This window comes from Corapipo altera, unplaced genomic scaffold (genome assembly GCF_003945725.1).
Source record: "Corapipo altera isolate COAL_440 unplaced genomic scaffold, ASM394572v1 44, whole genome shotgun sequence".
Classification (NCBI taxonomy): domain Eukaryota; kingdom Metazoa; phylum Chordata; class Aves; order Passeriformes; family Pipridae; genus Corapipo; species Corapipo altera.
The window spans coordinates 8,184,343-8,209,996 of record NW_020884880.1 but is presented as its reverse complement, the minus strand read 5'-3'; the positions used below and the strand labels follow the sequence as shown (position 1 = coordinate 8,209,996).

The window sequence follows — 25,654 nt, the reverse complement described above, 5'->3', positions numbered from 1 at the left end:
ACAGGTGAGGGGAAAAAAAAAAAAAACCAACAAAAGAACAAAACAAAGAGCTAAAATAGCCCCAGGACATGGACTTTAAAATGAAAGCATATTTCCGAGGTCAGCCTGCTAAAAATAGTCAAAGGGACAAATACTCATTTTATAGGTTCAGGAGCTAGGTGTTGGTATTTCTGAAGTCCTTAACTGTAGGAATCGCTTTTTGGCACATTATAATCCATTTTTAATTAAACTTATAGAGGATTAGGATAAGGAGAGTTTGTTGCATCTGATGTATTAAAGAAACATCTAGAGGCTGAAAATACCAGTATAATGATATTTCAAATAGTAGTATACGTGAAAGGCTTGACCTAAAGCCCAGTTCTTCTGTTCAAGACTAAGATTTGGAAATGTTCTGAAATTGGGCTGTTTCTAGGGAAGTCTGGAAGAGAAAAAGGCAGAATTCTAGATCCAGGAAGTGAAGCGACCTAGTGCTTCCTGCAGACAAATCCAAACTTACTTGTCCTGTTATGTATAAGGCACTCACATGTCTCTCTGGAGAGGTGGATAACTGCTGGGAAAGTAGCCTCTGGAAGACTGTGTGTATCATACTCTGCTTTCACAGGAAGTGGGTCGGAGCAATATGCTGGCACCTGACCCATCCCATGTCTGTTCTTCAGGTCTGAAATAAACCCAGCAAACTTCAACAGCAAATATAAGTTAAGACAATAACTTTGTGATTAACAGGACATGTTAATGCTTGTGGACTAACAGTGAGGTGTAAGCAGCAGGAGAATAAATAGTTTTCAGATTAATTGCCGGTTTTATTGGTTTTATGTTATGTCTGCTGGAAGTTCTCATTACCATTGCATCCCAGAGATTTCCTATTTATCACATTCAGGTGGAAACCATCACCCTTTGATTTTGGTTTAAAGGGAAAATGGATACCATCTGCCCAATACCCTCCCAGGTGATTCCCTGGGAGACTTCCAAGAAATCCTAAGAAGCAGAAATCCAAAGTCTTTACAAGTACGTAGCAGAACAGTAAAGGATGGTTTGAGCAAGACCTTGTACAGTGGAAGCATACGGGTGGGGAGAAAAGCTCGGTGTTACAAAGGAAATTTGAGCATCAAGGCTCTGACGTAAGCTGATTATTTAAGTGATAATCACCAGGTCTGTCTTTTGGCTGTGTCACTACTCCTCCTGTGCATGTGAGCTATGACAAGTTGTGATGTGCCCATCACAGAACCATGGAGAGCACAGGTTGGAAGGGACTCCTGGTGGTTGTCTGATCCAACCTTCTGCTCAAAAGCCAAAGCAGTTTTGTCAGAGAGATGTTCAGTCAAATTTTGAACATCTCTGAGGATGGAGGACCACAACAACTTGTTTCAGTGCTTGAGTACTCCCACTGTGAAAACTATTCCATTATCGGAATTAACCTCGCTGCAACTTGTGACCGTTGCCTTGTTCTTTTGCTATGTCCATCTGAGAAGTTTGGCTCTGTCTTCAGTCTAACTCCTTTTTGAGACTGAAAGACCGTAGTCAGATCTACCCCCAGCCTTCTTCTGTGTAGGTTAAATAAACACAGTTCCATTGTCATTCCTACGTCATTTGTCCAGGAGCCAGAACAGTAATTTTTTTCCCTGTGACATCATGAGCTGGTATTTTCCTTTGACATCCTGATAATGTGGGGTAGATCACTTCTGAGAGAATAGAAACATTTCATTCAAGCCAGCAGTCCCCAGGTGAAACAAATTCATAGGATAAAGAAAAAGAATGCCAAGCTTTGTTGTATCTGTTGTTTCTTTCTGTGGTTTATATAAAGCACAGTCAGTGTGCTCACCCTGCTCCATCAGTGTGGCTTAGCTGTGGTAAAGTTAGCTATTACATCCTGTGGTGATGTAAGAATCTTTCAGAAATGGATGATTTGGCTATGAGCAAAACCTTGAAAACATGAGTAGTAAATGGCTCAAAATTCAGAAGGTAAATTTAAAGAACATAATTTCTTTCTTAATATCAGATCTTAAACCAGTATCATAACTAATTTAGACACCTGACATACATTTTGAAGCAGCTGGTTCAGTGATAAAAATACATGCCCTTAGCAAGTCATCTTTCTTTAAAATGTCGCATTATTAGAACAGTCTAGCTTCTTTTCTTGCAAAGAGAAGACCTACAGCCACGAGCTGCCAGTATTGTGAATACAGTGCTTCTGAGTAGGCGTGAGGAGCATATAGAAAAAGCTATGACTCTTTAGTTAGGAAAACAACCTGCTCCTGCCAGCCAGTTCTGCTGCATCACCGCCATCATCTGTGCGCAAGCTGGGGACAAGCTGGGAAGCAGTTTCATCATCTGGTCGTTTCCCTTGACAGCACTAAAAGCATATCAGGCCCTCACATAAAAATTTAAAGCAACATGAGTGCTCAAGAGTATGTTCATCTATAAGAACAGCTCCTTATTTTCCAGTAGTCTTCTTGCAAGCAGATGACACTAACAGCAGAATGGGTATCTAGTAACTAGGAAATAAAAGAAACAAACCTTGTTTGTTACTTCAAGTGTCATGTGATATCCAGAGTTTGACAGTGGAACCCTAAAGTCTCATGTTTATTCTGAATTTTCTGCTTTGCTCTTGAGCTATATAAATCCAGCTCCAGTATAGCAGCAGACATAACACTTTGAAAATCAGCCTATTTGTCCTGGTGTGGAGTGCACTTCTGACTTTATGTAAAATAAGCAGTATATAAGCTTACACATTTAAACTTAGCTTCATATTTTATCCTACAAGTTAGCTGCTTATGGAGTCTAGTGTCAGTGCTTTTTGCTATCACTGCCAAAACATCTGCATTAGGGACATTACACAAGCTGACAGGCAGACACTGGTATCTGCAATAAGTAATTAATCCCTTAAACACACAGGAATTTTCTATCAGTTGAATTGACTTGGTACAATTTCCCTAAAGGAGAGATAAAGCTGCTGGGGCATGGTTTATCTTTCACCAAAATTTCTTCTTGGAGTCCCAAGGTTTGCCTCTTTTTGTTGTCGCCCTACCCAACCTGCCCTCACAATTTAGGGTTTGCCCTTTTGAAACTGTGGGGTTTGTGTTTCTAGTTGGTGCTGGTCAAGACAGCCATCATTTGAAAATGGTTTTACATGAATTGGACAGGTATTAGCTTTGGGTTGTTCTTTTTTTCTATGCAGTTTTTTGTTACTGTACAGTTTACACACAGAGAAGAGTGTTTTGTCAGTGTGCTAATACAGTTTCCATTTAATGGTGTACTTCACAGGTATAAAGAACCATTCTGCAAGAAAGTAAGAGAAGCAAACAGGAATGAAGAAAGGACACAATGGGTTTTGTACTGTTCTATTTTCTTTTTCTTTTTTTTCTTTTTTTTTTTTTTAAGGGAATAACTGAAGAATCCTTAAATAGAGAGAATACTTGCAGTGACTGTTCTTTACAGAATGTACACTGACTGCTAATCATATCTAAAGGTAAATCTAAACTTAATTCTAAACTTAATTCTGCTGAAAAAGTTTAAAATAATTAGTTTACTTCCTAGTATCAGATGGAAAGTGTTTTTGACACCATCTTGTGTTTTATTTCCACCTATGTTGGAATGAGAGATGGCAGCTCTGGAAGCTGCCAGCCTGTTGCTACAGGAGTGGCTTTTCTTCTAGAGGTGTTTTGAAACTTAATGGCACGGTTTCCCTATAGTAGCCCAAGTCATGGCAGCTTGCAGTATGCTTGATTCTGCTTGTCTTGTTGATGCCACCGAGAGAGCCACAGCAGCTGACAAAGCAATAACTGGGATGCTGATGAAAAACAAGGCTGCTTCAGCAGTAGCAAACCTTTTTATACATGAACCCACCTTTTAAAGGATCCAGCCTTAAATTAATATTGTGTACTCCGATTAAGTGCTCTTGAAGGCTGCTTTTCCCCAGGAAATATTTCTTCATGTAATTTAGAAAGAGCAAGCAATCTCATACTAGGAGTGGACAGATCTGGAGCGCTGAAACCTGTGGGTGCACTGTGATGCTGCTTTGCACCTGTTCAGTGGGATTGCTGGCATGAGTGATAAAACATATTATGAGTGCTATCAGCTAATACAAGTGATATTGTGATAGAAGCAGGCCAGCAAATGTCAGACAGACTTTACGGCTCTCTCCTTGTCAGCAGCAGGTTAGTGTCTATTTCTAGTCTCAACTCCAGCTATTGGTGCAAAGATTTTCTTTGAGAAAGAAAGGAATGGACTTAGATCTCTTTTTCCTGCTTCCCATTGGAAGTGTTGGGGCTGAGACACCACAGCTTCATCCCCCTAAGTCTCTGCTGTCAGAATTCATAAAGTGTTTCCTGGTGTCTTGATGTCTGCCTTAATTGTCATCTTTATCTCTGAGCCAAAGGACAGGAAGGTCACAGGTCTGATATAAAAAAGCAGAAGATCCCTCAGAGGGTTTACTCCAAACACTGCGTAAATCCTTAACTGCTAAGACAGTTTGTCATTCAAATTGTATGGGTTTTTTTATTTGACATTCCTGTGTCAAAGGCAGGTACCCTGTACTAACCAAATACTGTAGGCACCTCTGCATTTGTGGAGCAGAGCACACTTGATATTTTTATTCAATAGTTGAGGTTTTTCACAGTACTTTATCAGATCTGTTTAATACTATTTTCCTGAGCTGAGTGATTTCTGTTTTTTGTTTGCCTCTGAAGAAGAATGTATTTCTGCTCATTATAGACTAGACAGCAGTGAAACCTGGCTGGGGAGAGGTGGTTGAGTAACATAATGATACCATCTCCAAATATTTCTCCAAAACTAGAAGGAGTCTCTGTTTGTGATAGGGGAATCTGGTTCATCTTGGGGGAATATCTTAATTTCCAATGCTTCCATTTTATGGGGTGGAGTAAGAACCCTTGGGAATCAGAATATCTCTGGGTTCCTGATCTTTTAAGTGACTTCTTGTGAGAACGGTTAGCATGAATTTCAGTATGGAAAAAAAATTCCAGCATAAATGTCATCTACAGCATGGTTCAGTTGATTCAGACTGAACAGACTGAACAGACTGAACATTGTTGCAGGACTGACAGGTTTTTGCTCTGCTGTCACACTCTCATTTATGTTTGTAGAAGGCCATGCTTTTATGCTTTTCCTCTAGTTTACTTTTAGGTTCCCATCTATACTATTAAAATTGGCCCTAGTGGATTCTTCCATTGATGTGGGAAGAAGCTGTCCTTTTTCTTCCTCTCTGAGGATTAGCATTCTCAGGAAGACCACACTTCTCCTCCGTGCCTTTTTCATGTTACAGCTTCAGGGTTGCTTTGCAGCATCAGCACCACCATGTGTTTCTCTTCAGTCAGTTGTCCATATGTTGCTTACAGCTTTCAGACCTCTCCCAGACCCCGTGGAAGCCATTTGGAGTTTAGGGTCATGAGAACCAGTTTCTTTAGGACATCTTTAGTAGATATATTCATGTCTTTGATTTATCCATGCTGATTCTTCTTGCCTGCATCTGATTCTTGCATTTCATCCATCCTACTCAAGTTTAGTAATGTATAAAGGTAAAGTTGCACACAGGCAGAACACAAACAAGTGTCTGTTTGCTTTTCTAGTCCCTGAAGGGAAGATTGTTTTATTAATAAGTCATCCAGATGCGTGACTGTATCATTTGAGCTGCATTTTGCCCCAAGAATCCTTCAGTTTAAAGGAGCACCATGAGCTGCTGTTTCAGGAAGGTTTCTAAAAAAAAATAAAAAATTCAGTTGCTGTAACAGCCACTAAATTATAACATAAATATGACACAAATGCTAAAGAAATCACTAAACTATAATCAGTTGTTATAAAAATACTAAAACTAACCCACATAAACAAAACTAAGAAAACATACAAAGGGAACTGTGAATGTGATAATGCACAAAATGCTGTTGAAAGCTGAAATAGAAGAAAAAAATTGAGATAAAGCAGTCTCTGCTCATCAGTAACAGGTGTGACTGTAAGAGGAGCAGCACATACTTGCTGTTTGGTGCAGAAGGGACACACATGACCTTGAATGATACAAGTATTCCGAATTATCTTTCTGTCCTGTTTTTTTTGTGCTGTACTTCTCTTAGGACTGCTACTTCCCTTCTGTCTGTGCAGTGTTTGCTGGCATTTTCCCTGACAAGCTACTGGCCTATTTGGTGTCTCTGGAGACTGCATCCCTACAAGTCTGGGCTGCTGTGATTATTTTAGCACTCAATGCAGGTTTCCCTGAGGAACAGTGGAATTGTGCCAGATGTGGTTCATGTGCTCTGCTTCCCCTGGGCTTGGCAGGGAGGCTGTGTGCCAGCTCGAGGGGCACCAAGAGGGGACTGAAGCAATGGCACTTGGTCCCTGTCCTGGGCCCTGGGAAAGGAGGGATCCCCTTTCCATCCTCCAGGCAAAGGGCTGCAGGACATGTTGCTGCACAGGCTGCACAGCATGGGAGGGCAGACAGCTCTGATTGCAAGTCCAGAAGTTTACCTGAGGGCCACAAAATGTTTTCCCAGTCTTTCTGGAAATCTGGGCCAACCTGTGATGAAGAGGAAAGTGAGAGGTGATCTGTCTGGGAGCAGAAGGCATTTCCATGTTGGATTTATTGAATTATGTGTGGTTTGTGATGGGAGAGAATTCAGAATGTTCCCAGCTGGGGACAGGATGACATACCCTTTAGTTAGAAATCAGCCTTAATGGATTCTTCTGGAACAGCTTTTACAGGTTCAGTTTTCTGGATTCACTAATGTCTTAAGCTCAAAGCAAAATGCAGAAAATATGAAGTCTGTGATAACAGGAAGAAATACAAGGTTGTTTCTATTAACCCCCAAATCCCACTGTCTTGATAAAATCACAGAAAACTGGTTTATTTTCAAAAGGTAGGAAAAGTGCAATCTTCCACATCTGTCAATATACTGCTTCAATTTCTTGATACCAGAAAAATTTCTGGTTGTGGAAGTATAAGTGTGATTTCCAGGCTCTTTCAGATGATATCTTTGCATTGGCATTATCTCAGGGCCTGGATCATAGGGACAGACTTGATGCAGGGATGGGCACCAAGCCTCATGATAAATACCATTTTATTCCTAGCTAGTGCAGTGTTGGCTGAGACTCTTGAGCAAAGGTGGAAAAGTCTGAATTTTCTTTATTTAAACTTCTTTAGGTGATCAACACAGTAAAAGAGTCTGTGACAACTTTTAACCTTTTCTTTCACTGACATGTCCTACTTATTCCACAAACTCTAAATTATCTGCCTTCTCATTTCCCTTTAGAGTCTCCTTCAGTATCACAGTATCACCATCAATTTTCTCTCAGGTGATCTTATTAATACAAATCTAACTAAATTTTAGATCAGCTGTTCTTGGCTGATTTTTATTTTTTCAAGGCTGCTGCTTCTATTCTGGACCTGGGGAAGGACTGATGTATTTGAAAGCTTATTGATTTTTCCCAGCTAGACTAGTGGGTTTAATAACATAGGTCTGGTAAAAGCCTTATTTTAGTCATATTCTTGGATACATCAACAACACTGTTTTGTTATTTCTTCTGGAATAATTTATGGCTGTCAGTGTTATGCAAATATCCCAGCAATAGCTAGTAATGATATGGACAGTGTTATGTTGGCCTGTCAGCAATGTTCCTAATCTTCATCAGGGAAAAATAAACAGAAAAATCTCAGGCAACTGATGTACTGGAAGAGACTTCAATGTAAAAGCACCTTCTTGTTATGAAGTTGCCATGATACAATCATTTGTTCATTCTGGATTGAATCAATCTTTTTTTTATTCCTGTGTTTTCCTATATCAGAGGAATTTGGTATTCAGGGTGTGTTTCTCCCTGTTGGTGGAGTTTCAGAACAGTTTGCAGTTTCCCTGAAGTCCCCTGGATGAAGGGTGCTGGACAGTATGGAAGCAGACACTTGAGTCTTGTAACACCACTAGTAGAAGAGCTGTGATGAGTGTAGGATGAAGTGGCAGTCATTAATGTTGAACTGTTAAATGAGGTACTTGGGCTGAGGTAATTGAGTTTCTGGGAGCCAGCACCCATGAGAGAGTGACAGATCCAAGTACCAAAATGCTACCTGTCTGTCTGCAGCTGTGTCATATTAGCAGCTCCAGCACTGGCCTCTTTCCTCATGCTAACTGGGAAAAGATGGTGGATCTTGGCAACCAGTCCAGCAACGACTCTTCAGTGGGTAGGGGACATGTCCTGTATGTCTGCAAAACAGAGCCATCCATGTGGTCCTGCTTCGTGATGGCTGAGACGGACAAGTGCATTTCTCTCTTGCATCCATGTAGGAAAGGCGGTGGGAAAGCAAGCACGCACACTTCACTCTCCTAATCCACATCTCCTCAGATGAGTACAAGGGACACTGCTCTCACAGCATGCCCCCTGGTGCCCCAAGGCAGCAGGGAGCAGTGGTGAGGTGAGAGTCCAACCTGCACAGCTCCTACTAAAGCTCACGAGGTCCCTTGTAATCCTGTGACTTCTCTCTCATCAGAGAACAACGTTGGTAAACTAGAGAGACCCAGAGGGGGCCAAGCATCTGAACCTGCTAGTGTGTGGTGTGATGTGAGCTGTCAGGCCTCTGTGGGAGGAAACCTAGGCCACCACAGTGCTGTTAATCAGATTCCCAACAAGAAAAAATAGCAAGTGAGCAGGTCATCCAGGACACCAGCACAGCACTCTGTGACATGGGCCAAATATAGGTTATGTGTACAGCTTGTGAGTGCTCACCTGCCCCAGTTGTGTCTTCTGCAGGTGTTGGCGCTAACTTCCCCTCCTGGGATTTGTTTCCAGTTACATTAAGTTTTAAAGGCCCATGTGGCTGGTAAGGAGCAAGAATTAACTTTTCCTTAAAATACCATAGCAAAAACAAAATCGAAAACCTGTGAAAAGTGGATGAAGCCAGCTCTGATGATTTGCTTTTCCCCCTTCAAAATCAAAGGATGTGGCTTTTTTTGGAAAATGTATACTTACGTAATTTGTCCTCATTTTGGTTCTTAATAACCAGCACAGCTCAGCGACTGCTGACTGGTTGGCTGCAATTAACCCATGTAATGTTATTTGTGGCTCTTTTTGAGAAAGAATTGGTTTGTCTCAGCCTACAAGCCTTATTTTAGATAATCCCCATTTTAAGTGCAACTGTGATTTTAAAGGTTGTTACTTTTGTCCATGAACGTGATAGGAGCTTAAAGCAAAGCCCTTGAGATGCCAGAGGAGATCCATTACAATTAGCAGGCAGTTTACCAGGGGCTTGGTAAGGGCATGCTTGGGAAAGACAGGTTTTATTCTCCACCTACTGTTTAGACAAACCCAGCAAGGCTGAATCACCATGTGCCCTACATCTGCAACCACCCTAGGCCTGAAATAGCTGGTTCTGGAAAGTCACATTTTGAACAAGGGGTTCAAAACAGCAACCCCACACCCACCCTTACATCACTGAATGTAAGGGATTGGGCCACCTTTTCTTGCTCTTTGAAGTCCTGGTTTGTCATTGCTGAAGTGCAGAAACTGTCCTAAAATAAAATTGTGCCACTCAAATCCCAACGATGATGTGATCTCTCTCCTGGAGAGCACTTGCACACCAGAGGAATGTTTTAAAGCAATATAATTGGCTTTCTTAGTTAAAACCTCAACATGATTTCAGAAGGGAGAGGCCAGAAGGGAAGAATCACCTTCAAATTCAGTAATCCCCATTTTGAAGTGCACCCTATTGCAATTTATTGTCAAGTAGAAGATATATGTACATTCTGACATTTAGATTGCACTGATGTTTCAAAATTGAATGCAATATATTATGTGAAGCACATTTTCTATGAAGTATCTTTGTTTTTTTACAAGACTGATTCCTTATTTGAAAAACATATTTAGTGCTGACTATAGCTTTCATTTCTCTAGCAGAGAAACACTAATTCAAGGGTTGTGTTGAAGAAATGCTTTGAGTTGGGAACATTTTTAACTGAAATGCAGACTCTGTGAAGGCTTCCAGGGAAGGGCACTTTGCCTGAAGAGAGTCACATCAGAACTTCCACCCGGCTTCTAAATCACAGGTTTCTTGAAAAACCTTATCATTACACACACTTGTACTGAAATTCAGTCTGATACAAACCAGATCAATTTATATTTGTGCCCCTACCTTGTTCAGTTACCAGCATACATGCAAAATGCTGGATGAAAAAATACACGTGCATTGAAAGTCCCCATCTGAACTGATCTCAGAGATTTGGTGGGGAAAATTCCTGAAAACTAGATACAGAAACACTTAGTGCCTAATAATTTTGCTGGGAGGAGGTGGGCAAGCTGAGAGGGGCTCCCAGGAGCTACACATTAGACATGATAAGAACACAGAAGATGCTGGGTTTTGGGTGATCTGTGACTGAAAAATGGACAACTCCTGTCAGCCCAGAGTGCAACTCCTCACTCTGCTCTAAATCACAAGTCTCAACTTGGCCAGCGGCCCTGTGCTAAAAACACTAGTTTCTCTCCAACACAACATCTATAAATGGAGCTGGGACAACTGCATCAGCCATCACAGAATATCTCAACTTGGCAGGGACCCATAAGGATCACTGGGCGCAACCTGAAGCGTGCCTGGCTTGTAGGTACCCGAACTTCAGTGAAGTGCATCCCACTGAACTTTGCTTATATCTGCAGTATGCCAGGGACACAGTCACAGCAGCACCCCAGATTTGCTGCCTTTGGCCTCAAAGTGCCTCCTGCTGTTAATGATCCTTGTCTCCAGCAGATGGCCCAGCCAGCCCGCAGCCAGCCTTGCTCTCCCTGGCAATCTCACCGCAGGCACATTGTATTATTCAAGACTGGCACCTTTGAAGTCAGTTTAAGTTTCAAATTATACAGAAAAGTGGTTTTATGTACACCAAGCTAAATATTCATTAGTACCTCAGAAAATGGCAATTTTGAATTTGAAATGTTTTTAGCAATAGTGGCTCCATATCAATGACTCAATAGTACCATGTCACTGCTGCAGAGTTTGTGAAAAGATGGTCCCAGGACAGTCATGCCTGGCAAATTTATTTTCTGTAATAACAAAGACCAAAATGCAAAGCGCACAGCTAATGCATCAGTTCTGCTTTTTAATATGACTATCTTACGGTTTCCTTTAAGTTACTGGAAATATACCCGTGACATATTTCCCCATCCAAAGATCAATACCTGTTACAAAAATAAATGCTGTTCTAGATGAAAAGCTGGCATTCAACAGCACTTATTTCCACTTGCTATTTGCTGTTTCCAGTAAAAGCTAGATATATACTGAGATAAGAGACTTAGATATGACCTGTGGTTAATATGAAGTGCTGAGTGTCCCATAGAAAAATCTGTACTATCTGTTAGCTTATTGGTTTCTAATGACAAAATACACCACTTCATTAGTTAAATACGCTCTTTCATGCTTTTTCCCTGCAAGAATACAAGCCTGTCTTTTCTAAACCTGATGTAAATAAATTTCAGATTTCACATGTAATGACTTCTGGTCATGCATGTTTTGAAGCTAATACTTCTAAAACGAGATGATTTCTCTTGCAAAACTCAGGAATCACCAGAAACCGAGTGTAGTTTGAACTGAGAAGAGCACATTATTCTACTTATCATTTATATAAATTGTACCTGCAAAACTGCAACTCCACAGATTTGTTCCTGTACATTTTCTTTGAATTAATTAATGGAATGAATCAACACTTGCTATGGAATATGGTTAATCTGTCCAAAGTTATACGGAAGGACAGGAATAAAGGTTTGATAGTGATCCCAGTTAACTATGGATGCTGATTTTTTGGGTAAGAAGTATGAAAACTCTCTCTTGACATTCTTGTGTTATTTTCACTTCAAGAATCATAAAAACTTTGGCAAGCCAAATTGAGAAAGCACACACTTTAGCACCACAAAACTAAGATATAAAAGCCATTTATTCAAAAAAATGTGGTGGTGTCAAATCACATACACAAGCCAATATTGAGCTACAAACACAGACCAAACAGTTCTATAAACAGAAATTGGAGTGTTCATATACCATAGTACCTGAAAAAGACCGTTAATAAAAAGGAGTCCATAAGTATTTAATTTCACTTTTTCTATATGGCTCCTTGCTGGATGTCTTTGCCTAAGTTAGTGTACGATGAGCCAGAGGTAAGAGTCCCAAGTAAAGCATCTAATGCCTCAGGGCTCCATTAAAAACCTTTATTCTTCTAAACAAAAGGAAAGTCTAGTCTATAGTTTTCTGTATGACACTGAAGTAAAGCCTCTTTGCTTGAACAGTACGGCATTCCGAAGCGCATTTGGCATTAACCTAGATTGAGACTGGGCTTTGTGGAACCGTCTCAGTTCTCCTCCCCTTCAGACTCCGACTCTGGAAGAGAATAAAGTAAAACACTTCATGTAGGTTGCACAAGGACAGTGATGTGAGTTATTCTATAAAAATAACAAGATATCCTTCCAAACTGAAAATTTTCATCGCATGTAGTACTTCCTAGGAAAGGCTGGCAGATCAAACAGAGTAAGCCAGAAACAAACACACAGCTTCAAGAAGAGGAAGGCCTACTCTGCTGCCCTCCACAGTGGAGCTCTTCATTTACAGATCTATCACTGTAATTTTCACTACATTGCTATGAATGATTCTGGCCCTCATCTGCAGAGCCACAAAATGCATATCTGAGCTGAGTTTAATAAAGGATCAGCATTATTTGCTCACTCTTCTAATCTCTATGAGTAGACCTTACTGCTATCATCCAGGAAGCACCCTTAAAACTATTTGCTCTGCAAACGTCACTCAGCATCATCATCCAGACTATCTAGAAAGGCAGAAGTGGTGTTACCCTACAGCAGGTATGAAGCCTGTAAAAACAAAATTTTTTTATGATTTGCACAGCCTAAGATAAAAGTCATTTAGACGTAGAAGCAGAAGTAGCTTAGAAATAGGAATATACATGGTGATTTTGTCACCTAAAGCTACTTTGCATCATATTGTACTTCTGTGCTCGCCTGACAGGAAAGGGTTCACTGCCAACAAATACTACACCATATATCAGATTTCTCAGAGCAAACATGGTCTGTGTGTTCCTACAGAAACATTTTGTCTCCGTTTGTACTGGACTTTGTAATGAAGACATCTGGCAGAGGGGACATGCAGGAAAGGATAAAAATAAAGAGCAGCCAAAAGGCATACAATCAGAAAATTAAAAGGGGAAAATACTGCTTAATCAGACCAAGATTGCCCATCCAAAATCTCAAGTGTGAAAGGAGCTGCCATTTTTATATTGCTATCTGAACGTGTGAATTGCTGCAAAGTTTTATCTCTTCCTTGGTATTTCTACATATTCCCTCCAAGTTTATAAAACTAATTACATTAAATATATTCAAATGAACACTAACAATTCTATCTCTATCTATTACACATGGATTTATCTGCCCAACTGATGCAGAATTCTTTTTCTGTGCAAAAAAAGGTAACTTATGTATTCAGTACAAACCAAAGTATTTTCCTTTGCGGAACATGAGAAAAACCAAGTTAGAGACTAAAGGAACTAGTTCCTCTCCCAAATAACCATTTTAAAGCAGCAAATACAGATCACATAGTCTTAGTCTGAACATTCAGCTAAATCCAGTTTCAAGAACCATGGCACAGGCAGGCTTATGCTATGTTCATGTTGCCATTAAACATGATAATAGCAGAGAAAACACCAGAAAACTGTTTGGTAGTGCGAGCTAACACCAAGGTACTTCATCCTGTCACCAGTGCAGAGTTTCTCCCTGCAGAAGCTTAAAGATCTTATCTACAGACAAGTGGTACCTGATGATTAAAGGACTTCATAGGGATACCACAATCATTAAAAAGCAGCAAATGTTGTTAAGCTTGTCCAGAAACAATTTGGACAGTGATGCCTGCTGTTTTCTATTCTAAATCCTGTATATGCCTGGTACAACTGAAATCTGAAAAAATAAAATTGTTTTATAAAGAGAGTACCATAGAAGAACACGTACCTTCTTCAGCGTTTTGCAGCCACTCCACAAATTTCTTCATCTGGTCAAGAAAAACACTTTTGCCTTTAGCAACATGTGCTTCTTTATACCATTTGAGGATAGCTTCTTCACTCAGAACATCAGCTGAAATACAGATCAGTGTTTGTAAAAAATCAACGTATTTTTTAGAGATTAGCAGATTTCAAACATGAGAGGAGATTTTTTAAAGGCAGCATAAAATAAGTTAATATGATCGCAGTGGAACAAGCTTTGCATGATCTATATTAGGCTACAAATACAGAATATTTGATGCATATTATGGGTTCCAGATGCAATAAAATGTGTAATGTATTAGGCTTAAAATAAAGTATTAAATATTGTGCCTCTGTAAAGAAGAGTTCTCTACTCATCTGTTTTAAATACACATTAGACAGTTAGATAAAACAAATAAAATAATCAGCCTGCACATCTTGGAAGTTACCACAATAAGAATTACCATGCTCTTTCTTCCTGTTGTATCACAAAACTGTGCATGGTTCTAGAAACCTGAAGTGAACAGAAACCTCCTGACTGAACACTTAAAAGACAACCAGTAGGGATTTTTGCAATCCCTAAAGGCTTCAAATTGTTTTTAGCTAATAAATTATAAGTTCACTATTCAGACCATCCATTTTAAGGGACTGGCTTGGATGGACAGCACAGCTGACATTTTTATGACAAGCATCAGAAACAAAATAGCTGTCAGTGAGGAAATGTGAGGCTGAGTACGATTCAGAATAAAGAAATACTAATAAACAGCAAGGACACTTATTGTTTCCAACAGATGCAAATTTAGGTCTAGCAACAGACCTCTAGCCCCAGGACAAAGTTCCTGTGATCCAGCCAAGCCAAGTATCTCAGTAATTGACAGCTGTGGAGGCAAAATCTGGGATCGACAATGGTATTTTGGCAGTTATGTAATGCAAGAGGCAAGAACAAACAACAACATCAAAAAAAAAAATCAAACTGTGTTCTATAAAAAGACTAAAGACAGCTTTCTACACCTCATTAAAATTTCCATTCTTTTTGTCTTTGAACAAACTGCTCTCCCTCACTCTGCAAAATCAAGGCATTTATGTACTTCACTGCTTCCTTGAGCTCCTCACTGCCATCCCACCCACTGGGTATTTGCTTGCCAAAGCACCGACCCTGATCACCACTTTCTGCTTCAGCCTCAAGTTACAGCAGATGTGGCAGGGAAGGGAAGACAACCAACTGAAATAAATGACAGCAGAACTCCAAAGCATCTGATCAAATGAGACAGAGGAGACACATTTCACATATGCTGTTGAATAATAAACAGATGGAAGCAACAGGGATACGTTTGAACTTAATCAAAACTATCCCAAGACATCCAACAGTAACTGAAGTCTCCCTGAAAATCAGGAATTTAGTAAGTGCATGTGACTGGAAATTTCCTTGTCTCTCAGACTCTTTTCCAAAATAAAACCTCTTCTGCAATTTGCTGCAACTGATAGTAATGCAGAGAAAATGCAGGGAAAACAGGACTACACTAGCTCTAGGCTTCTTTCCATACATATAAATTGTGCTTAGTAAACCTTACAAGTGGCACACAAAGCCACTACCTTTCTGAAATCACAACCAGCCACAATGAACTTTTTCGCCAATGTTACAGAAATGCTGGAGCTAAGACAGAGGTTTCTAACACGTTGCATTAAATACTTGTCAATAGTCCTTAGCAACAGCTCAAAGGCATTACAGTATTTAACGAATCTAGATTTAATTTAGCAAACCTGAAAATATTTAACATGAGCTCATGAATCTGCAGTTTAATGTAAAAATGCCTGTGAAAAGCTTATATTTACCACAGAGTCCTGAAGTCCCAACAACTACACCTGCAAAATTACACAGGGTATGACACATATTATGAATCTTAAGGACTGGTAAAGAAAATCATGGGAGATTTCAGAAAAAAAAAAGCAAAACAACCAAACAACAAAAAAACCCCCAAACCAACAACAATAAAAAATTAGTAGAGCAACCCCCTCCCCAGCTCAAGCTCTGGGGTACTGTGGACATTTACAAGCATGAGGCTGCTATATAGAACAAACTGCTGAAGCTGTTGCTGCGTTACAGTTCACATTATGATACTGTACAAGGAAGCTGGTGGGCACATAGCTCAGTTCAAGAGTAACAGAATTTAAGTCTGGCTTTTTGATTTGCAGTCTGTAAGCTCAATGGTTTTGTTGCCAAAGAGGAAAGGGGAACTTCTCCCTCTCTCCCCAAAAGACCAACCTGATAATAGCAGCAAGCAATCTCAGGTGTACCTTGAAGATTAAAACATTCCAAGTCCGGAGGATGAAAAATTTGCCTGTGTTTAACTCCAAAGCAATAAACCTCCGACCCTAACAGGGAAGACCAGAATGCACTGAACTACAAAAGTGACAACTGCAACTCTCCTGTCCTTTCTGAGAAATATTATGTGTAATACATTCATGCCTCCAGTGGTCATAAGGGATGACATTCTCCTGTCAGCACAGGGATGCTCAATCCAACAATCATGCAGGACAGGGTGTAGTTAATTGTACCTCTGGGTTGCTTTGAAGCAGTGGGAACACTGGGGAAAAATGGAAGGAGGATGAAGGGAATGATTCATTTTGTATATATATAGTTATTCCTCATTAAAGTTGATTACAGTTATATTATAATGGCTGAAGCTGAACACTGTGGCTTGTGGGCGTGTGCACATCATTTTCACTGCAGTCCCAGGTGATGTCAGCCTGAGAGAGCTGGTTTTCCTGCAGGTGCAGCCAAGTGCCACTCAAACCACCCACGGCCAGAGCCTCCAGGGATGTCCCTCATAAAAGGGAGAAGCTGCACAGCAAAAAGACTGAACAGCCCAGTGTCTTTACTTCAGGGTTAACTGGATAGTTACTTGAAGTTCAGGTCTCAGCTTTGTACTCAATCACCCAGTTCAAATGAATTTCTGCTTTCAACTCAAACCACATAGCCACAGGCAGTAAAGGGAAAAGCACACCCTGGCAGCTGCCAACACAGTCAATCAATCTGTAAAATTCAACTCTATTGCAGCTAACTCAGCTGGGAGAACAGAGCCTTAGGGCAAGGGTTCTTTCAATGCAAGGAATGTCACCCACAATATAGTTAAGGCCTTTATGGTTTGTTTTGGGTTTTTCCCAGGAAAATTTTGCATCCAGTACCACAAGAAAGTACTTTAATTATGAAGATATTTAAAGATAATTGTGATCCATCAAAAAACAAAACTTGTCTATGAAGTGGAACTTGAAGATTCCATTCATGTAAGTGCAGAGTTCCTGCAGTTTGAGAATCTCTTGACAGTCTGCATCATTTGGTTACTGTATCTCCATACTGCAAAAGAGTGTATCTGAGACCTAATTATGCCGCAAAACAGAGCCTTACTTTATATGTATTTGTGATCAATTATTTTTTTTGTATTTTGTAAATGTTGTCTTGAATTCTAAAGAAAAAGTACACAGAGGTTTTGTGTTTTCTGTTCAAAGGGTGAAATTCTGATCCTCATGAAGGAATGGGTATTAATTTCAACAGCACCGATTTCACATTTGAAATTTTAAGGATGGAAACAAACTAAAAGAAAGGAGTTTCAGCGGATGAATATGATATATAGCATGTAACCAAATAACAACAGTGCTTGTTTTACCCACAGTTATGAAACACACTGCAACACAGAATGAACTAACAAACAGCATACAGGAGGAGATGGGCAAACTTCTTGGGTGTCACTCAAACGAATTCAGAAATTCTTATTCTGCAACTGGCTTTTAGATTATTGGTCAAAATGCAGATGGCAGATTAACAATTGTACTGGCTTTAAGTGAAAACCAGAGAAGCAACATCATAGCGGGGATCAGTACAGAATGGCAGAGCTGTCCTGGTTTCAGCTAGGACAGAGTTAGGGTAGCACAGATCCACTCCATCTGGGCTTACAGTCATGACAACAGCTTATTTTTCTTTATACTGTATCAGGAACACAAAGGTAGACTAATAATAATAATAATGATGTCAACAAGCTTTAACTGACTACATAACTGCTTTTGCAAATTATACCTACAAGCTGGTAAGAACCTGCTACCACTTAAGGGAAAATAGGGCTTGGGTTTCCATTAGGGAAAAAGTTCCTTCTTATTGTAGAGACATAATAATAAACACAAAAATCAACACCACAGGCTTCCAAGACCTTTTAGGTGCTAATGAGCCCCAGCTGTCAATATGTTTAGGTATTTCCAGGTAATTCACAAGAAAGTAATCCAAGGGCTACTTTATGACAGAGATATGGAAAGCACTGAGATGCAAGATGTTGGACATGCTGATGAGAGTAGTCATAGAACTAAATTTGTCAAAACTTGACTGGCATCTGGTGCTTATCACCACGGATGACTGTTTTCATGCCCAGGAAGCACTCCCTCATAATGAGTAACAAGCAGCAAACTGTCCACATTCACACTGGTAGAAAGCCAATTCACAGGTACTTCAGATACCTTTGTCACTAGATAAAGTTCATTATGTACCTTGAAACCTCTCTAGATCCTATGCAGGTTACACTTCATTAAAACAGAAAGGGGAATATGGATGGATGTTTGCTGTTCCCTCACCACCACCATGGCCAGTAAGCAGCTTTAGGGGACTTGACTATTAGGAAATAAAAGATATGCTGTCATCAGCAAATGATCTATAATAAAGTGTCTAAAAAGACATGTCTCTAAAAAGACTTGGTGGCTTGTTTCTCGTGGATAGGTATGAATGGGGAGAAAGAGAGGGTGAGATCTACCAGCACTGAAACAATGAAGAGACAGGCAGGCTCTGGACAATCCAAACCATGATCCATCAAAGCTCAATAGCATCTTGTGGGAGAAATAGGAATTGAAGGACAAGTGCTCCCAGAATCTTCCCTGGTTAATGCAGGAGCATGTCCTCACCCAGTGGACATTGTTAAACTCCAAAGCTGTCATAAACAGATGGAGCTGACTACTTCCTCACTGTGTCCAGAGCTCAGAAGGGCCCTATGGAAGCAGCTGTAAAGTCGGGTGAGCAGTTTCCAGCAGGCAGAATTTCCTTTGCCAAACAGGACAGAGCCAGCTTCAGCCTAAATGGGGCCAGAAAGGGCTGGCAGCTGTGTCACCACATGACTGCATCAGATGGAGGAGAGGCAGGTGCTGTTGCATGCCTGTCCCAGATATTCCAAGCAGAAATACAGGCACAGTGCCTATTGCACGTTCTGGACATGCTGAACTCAAGGCTTCCAGTGACAGGCCATATAGTAGCTCCAAACACTCTTCTAGACATCAGGTGAATCCTAAACAATATTGTGACACCTGTAGTGCTGAGGCTAAAGTCTTCTCACACCTCTGAACAAACCTGCCCAAGTACATCTCCAGAGTCAGAACAAGAGCATGTGGGGTGAGCAGAGTAGATGGGATACTTAATACACAATTTAGTGATTTATTCTCTTTTTAATTTTTAAATGCTTTGGAATGTCAGGGTTGCTCTTGCAGGCTAACCCAGTAATGAATCTACAAAAATTCTGAAGGCAATCCTACACAAGACTATTTCTGGTTTAACCATCGCTTATGCTTCAAGTGCGCAGCAGTTACGCCTCTCATTCATCGTGTCTGAAGTGAATGTTCTTTTCCAAAGAAAACTGAATAAAGTGCTTGCTGCAGATTGCAGTTTCAAGTTGTTCTACATTCATTAATAGTATTTAGGAATTGTAGAATTTCAGGGCAGAGGGACAAGATGTACAGATTTTTCATTTATTGTTGAGGCCACACTATATTGTCACAAGGATGGAAATAAATCCACATGATTCCTCTTCTGCTTTCTGAAGCCATGAAACTATTTTAACAGTCTGAACTTGTTTGTCTTGAACATGTACCTGGACTCAACAGGGTGAACAAAGATCAACATTGGGTTTCTACTCCTGATATTTCTTCTTCAACTATTTATAGCAAGAACGTCAGAACAAACTGTTTGGCGCCCACCTATCACATGCAGTGCAAGACCATCACAGTCTCTATGACAACCTGATCAGAATAAACTTGTGAAGAAGTCAATTTCACAATAAAAATTAAATCTTTCAAACTATATCACCTATAAGAAATTGGCAGGGAAAGAAGAAAAAGGAAAGCTCCCTCTGGCAAGGAGTGAGTTGAAAAAAACCAGCTCCAAAACCCTGAAGGATCTTCCTGACAAGAAGGTTTGCACTTTCAAGGTTTCTTAAAACCAAGCTCTAACCTACTTTTTACATCTGCCAGAAGTTTATAGAAATGTCTACCTCGAACTGGTTTTATACAAAGACTAAATTGCACTTGAATAGTCTGGACAGTGCTTGGATCCTGCTCATGCTTCCTGACTATGGGATAAGAGCAACAGAGAGAGAGAAGGGCTTCTCCTGCTGCCACACACTCCTTTGAACTATCAAAGCATAAAGTATTTCAGAGTTCAACTCCAACACAGTCTTCTCATATGCAATACAGGGTGATATATCATAGGAGAGTGGTTGGCAGAGAGAATCCAAGCACAGAATACAACAGTGGATATAGACTTTTACCTTTATAAAAGAGTACCACTATCTTCTGAAAGGCTTTCATGAAGTGGATGTTGTCATAACAGTACTCCTGCACCTTCTGGAGAAGGATCAACTCTGACTGGCCTTGAGTGCTGAACACAGCAAGCAGGGGGGCATATTGCTGAAAGGCAGAGAAGGTAAAAAAAAATGTCAGTAATAAATAGAAATAAATAGAATTTTTTAAAATACGCATTATGAATTTCATCCCTGAAAATCTGTTTCACTGAAACCTTAGATTTACTTGCACACCGTATTTTCTTAAACACACACAATGCATATACATAAATATCCATGGGTTTTTCTAGCATGTGCTGCATGCTGTAAGCTAAAATTCAGTACCACTTAAATACTGCATTTTATAAAATAAATTTATAAAGCCCACAGTCTGGGAGTACTGCTGTCACACGTTTCAAAAGACAGCATGCTGCTGATTCAGGAGTGATGCTTTACTGAGGTTCATAATGTAATGCATGAAAATAAAAATCTCTAGTTTCATAGGGGTTTCAGAAGTCTCAGGAAACTGAAATAAATTAAATTATTCCAAGTGAACTGTGATCAAGTGGCATTAGTTTTTCTCATTAACACAATCAAGAGTATCATGACAACCTTTTCTTCAGTAAACAGTAACATTTTCCAAGTACAGTATTAACTGCTAATGTTACTCCAACAAGACAGTAATGGTACATTTCATTGTCTTTTCCCGGAGCCTATTCATATAATATTCATATAACATAAAGCAAAAACTTACTTGTTATGCAATTTCCCCCTCTTATTTCATATGTTAAAATTAAAAATTACATTAAAGGACCATATCGTGTTCACTCTTCCTTAAAAGCTAGTTTTTATATCCACATCTCTCTAATTTCCTGTCATCTTAGCCTGTGATGAGTCCAGCTAAGACTGAAATCTTCAGGTAATATTAAGAGCAAGTTTCAGAGATGAAGGGAAAACAAATTACCCTTGATCTTCAGAGCCGCAGGCCAAATATACATTAATGTCACCGTTTAAATTGTTCTTGCACCAACCAGCTCAGCCTTTCTTAGTTGTTTTTAGTAACACCCAGTTTGACATTTTTCAGCTGCATTTGCAATTGCCTGATATCATACAGTTCTGGTATGTGAGACCAGGGCTGCTGATGGTCTCGGTCAGGTAACAAATTCACCCATCACTGATGGGCATGTTTAAAAGTACATACACTTCAGCACTTCTCTGAAAGGGATTAAATCCTGAGGGTTTTACCCAACATAATCCACAGAAATAACTATTAACATGCATGAGAATCACTGAAATTTTAACAGTTGGTCAAAAAAGTATTTTTTAATAATTATCCGCTATTAATTTAAAGACAGAGAGAGAGAGCAAGAAATTACACAGCAACAGTAACGAGCAGCTCAGCAGGCAGACAATATTAGTACTTATGGAAAAAACTCCCTTACCTATGAGAAATGATGAGATCTAGCTAACACCAGAGGCTAAGTTTTTCCACTTCTGGCAGGTATAGCCACATCTTAATAAACAATATCACTGCTTTGGTAAAGCACTGAAAAACTTGTGCAGGTTTTGGGTAGCTTTTTTACCCATTTTAGCCCTTGCAGCATCCAGCTGTTGCAGGGAGGCAGGGCAATATACATTGCAGTTGGTTTATTTAATAGCTTCAGCAGAACTCACCCCCATCCATACATTCGTGAAGAGCTGCTGTCTATAAACTTTAAGTAATTTCTAATAAAAATCTTATGTTGTCAGTTTAGAAGTAAAATATCTTCATTTTGTCACATCTGGCTTGACTCCCTTTGCATTCCTCTCTCACCTCTCAACCAGTACAGACTTACAGTTACAAGTTTCACAATGTCTAAATGATTAAGAATCCATAAAAGTAGCTTCCTCTCATTGCTGGCTGAGCTGAGTGGCATTATTTTCCATTTGTGCTAGGTTAGGGAGCAGCAGGTCAGCACCTGCAGTGTCATGAAGCTCACCACAGCCTTGCCTCCAGTGAGAATTGTCTGGAGGATTCTCCCCATCCATAGAGAACATCTCTTCTCTGCATTGGAGGTGGCCTAGGCGCAATGCCCCAGTGTCATAGTGAGGTTAGTGGGACAATGAGGAGTTTGTTTGATAAGATTCAGGGTTCAACAGCTTGCCCTGTCTCCTCCTGAGTTCAGCTCCTGCCAGTCCTGCCATATGGATGGGATACATGACTTTTACTGCACTGCCTGAGTATGCTGGTTCATGGCTGTCCACCTCCTCCATTAGGTAGCTGCCCATCCAGCAAGGCTTTTTAAGGTCTGTAAACTAGGTCAACATCCTGTTCCTTGACACATCTTTTCAGGGGCGCCTCATATACAGCTTACCAAAAGAAATCTAATAAATTAAAGAGACTGGTACCCAGATGTCAAAGCTTTTGGAATGTGCTTTGTGAAGTTATCTGTCAGTTAGAGCCATACAAGAATAAATTCCACCATCTGACATGTCGCACATCAAGTATGTATTTATGCACATCCTGACTCACGCCATCAGATCAAAGCAACCCCCTGATTGTTTTCTACCATGTTGATGCACAGGAGGGCCCAGAACTAACGTCTGTATCATGCTAACACTGTTAATCCAATTTCTGGAGTTGGTTCACACACTGGGTCAGCTGAGAGCCCAAAAGAGAAGAATCCAAGATCTGCCTCCACCTATCCTGAGGAAGGATGTGAAACAAATGCTCTTAATTTTGAACACTGAACTGCAAAAGAAGCAGCTATCAAAGTTTAAATTTTTATTTCTACTGCTTCCATTAAAATCTTACCTGTAAGTGCAAATAGTAAATACCCCATACAAATTCATCCTGTGTTTTTAGAAAGTGGATGTAGCTAGAAAGTTGCCTATCTTAGGCAAGATGCCTTACCTAATTCAGTGAGAGTACATATAAAGCTGATGGCTTGGGTCAGTGAGATGCACAGGACTAAACATCCAGTCAACAATATTTGCACAAAGCCAGCTATGTTTCTCTTTTCCCAGTGTTCAAATACTCCAGAAAGTGTTTCTTAATTTGCCCTGCAGCACTAGAAAATAAATCTCAATGGATACTTTGTTACAACTCAAAGAGATATAATCAATTTTTACATCAAAAGAACAAGAAAAACAACGTCTCCTCCTTCCAGAAACTATCTCATCTCTACTGCTATTTGGGTCACTTGAGAAAACTTCAAGGCATTCAATCTTACCATCAAAGACTACACAATATCCCAAGTGACTACATTTCTAGGATAACTGATTGGGAAACCAAATTCAGATGAAAGGACAGCAGTAGTAGGAGCTAAACCAATGTGGGAACTCCCAAGTATGGAGAGACATCCAATATGAAAAACAAAGATCTATTTTACCATAAACAATAAAGACCAGATTGCTTTTGTCCTAGAGCAAATCTTTACAGCCCTGGCTATGAGGGAGTATTCTCTTGGTCATGGTTTACCAGCTTAAAAGGAGTGATTCTGCTGAAAAGCCTCTCTGCCTCTGTTCTCAGCTCAAGTGTCTTGCACTGCACAATTCCTTCAGACTTAGATGAGGAATACCAATGATGGCAATGACTCTGCATTTGTTTTTGGTTTGGGGTTTTTTTTCTACTTCAAGTTCTTGACAGTTTTTGTATCAACATGCAGTTGGTTATTCCCTCATCCACAAGGACAGTACCTGGATCAGAGAGTAACAACACTAAACAGTGTACACAGTCCCAAGCCAGCTTCTGGCTCATTAGTTGACAAGTTGCTGAGTATCCAAATGGCAACAACCATTGCACAGATTCTGGCCTCAGCATTCCTGCCTGGATCTAACCAGCTCTGTGCAAAGCCAGCACAGATGCCACCTCACCATGCTCCCAAAATGTCTTTGCTTCTGGCAAAGACATTGCAAAGGCAGCTCCTGCAGGCTTAATAGTCAGATCTGAGCAGGCTGAATCCCAGCACTTGCTTAGCATTGTCCCAGTGCACAACAGAGAGGTGCTCAGGCTGTGATCACCTCAGTTCCGCTGGCCCTCTGCACTGAATGCCTCAGGGCACTCAGTGATCTGAACTACCTCAGGTTTGCATTCATTTGACTGAAGTCAGACTACACACAATGCTTGGTGTGCTCAGCATCATACTTCAAAACTCTACATCTCCTGGACTTAAACAGGTAAAAACTTGACAGCCATAGGATGTATCGTTAATTCACAACTTCCTTGCCATGCACGCACCTTCAGATGTTTGAGGGCCTGCTCTGCAACCAGCTCCTCTTTCTTGTTCCATTCCACAGCATTCATGACACAGGTCCAGAGGAGACCGATCACTGCTGGCTCTGGCAGCTCATTTCTTTTCATTTCCTCTTTTACATAAAGCACTACCTGGAGCAGGGAATAAGCGACATTTCCAATGAACCAGAAATTGCTGACTTTCCAAATACTTGCAGTCATTTAAAAGTGACACCATGGTGTAGAAGTAATAAGAAAGAAATCAGAACAAGAATAATAAAAAGGAAGAATTTAGCATGACATTACTGTAACATGACTACAAGTTTTGTCCCTCCCCTCCAATCTAACAGTTAATGCAGCTAAAGGAAATACTTTCTCAAGCATAAGGGAATGGAAAAAAAAAAGAACCCACCCCATAATCTGCTGCATTTGTAAGTCCATAGGATATTTTGTTGCTTTAGCCTTAAGCACAGAATGAACAGATGAATAAATTAAAATAATTTAAATAAAAACAGAGGAAATCTATGAGGAAAACAGAGGAAATGTGTTCATCTCTACCTAGTGTTGATTTAAGTCTTTGGTTATGATTATATAAACAGAAGTTATAAAAAACCACTTTTACCTCTTTAATTGGGCATTCCTGAGAGAGACGTTCTTGTAGTTCTTTTTGAAGTTCTTTACGAGTCCCCAGTGACTGCTGAACTCTAAGGAAATCTGAGAGTTCTTTTAGACCTGCTTCAGTAAAATACTTGGCAAAATGGTCCACATTCTGCCGGTTGGCTGGAAAGAGTTCCTAAAAAGACAGGAATGCTCTCTGTTAAACAAATAACCAACTATGACTCTTGACAGAATGGAAGAAACATTTTTTC

General features: G+C 40.1%; 1 protein-coding gene and 1 long non-coding RNA gene across 3 annotated transcripts in view; one reads left to right on the top strand and one right to left on the bottom strand.

Moving 5' to 3' along the window:
* Positions 1-891: 891 nt before the first annotated feature.
* On the top strand, positions 892-11,188 carry LOC113945156. The gene is made up of 2 exons (XR_003526966.1): positions 892-1,005; positions 3,262-11,188. It is a non-coding gene; the product is annotated as an uncharacterized LOC113945156 (long non-coding RNA).
* A 700-nt stretch (positions 11,189-11,888) lies between these two features.
* The window catches only part of BZW2 (basic leucine zipper and W2 domains 2), a 54,429-nt gene continuing 40,663 nt past the window's right edge, over positions 11,889-25,654 (bottom strand). For both annotated transcript variants that reach the window (XM_027639005.1, XM_027639004.1), the window contains exons 8-12: positions 25,408-25,578; positions 24,792-24,938; positions 20,561-20,699; positions 13,978-14,100; positions 11,889-12,346 (exon numbers count right to left, since the gene is read on the bottom strand). In XM_027639005.1, the coding sequence (XP_027494806.1) occupies positions 12,318-12,346; positions 13,978-14,100; positions 20,561-20,699; positions 24,792-24,938; positions 25,408-25,578 (609 nt within the window). In that variant the 3' untranslated portion in view covers positions 11,889-12,317. The remainder of the gene's footprint in view (positions 12,347-13,977; positions 14,101-20,560; positions 20,700-24,791; positions 24,939-25,407; positions 25,579-25,654) is intronic.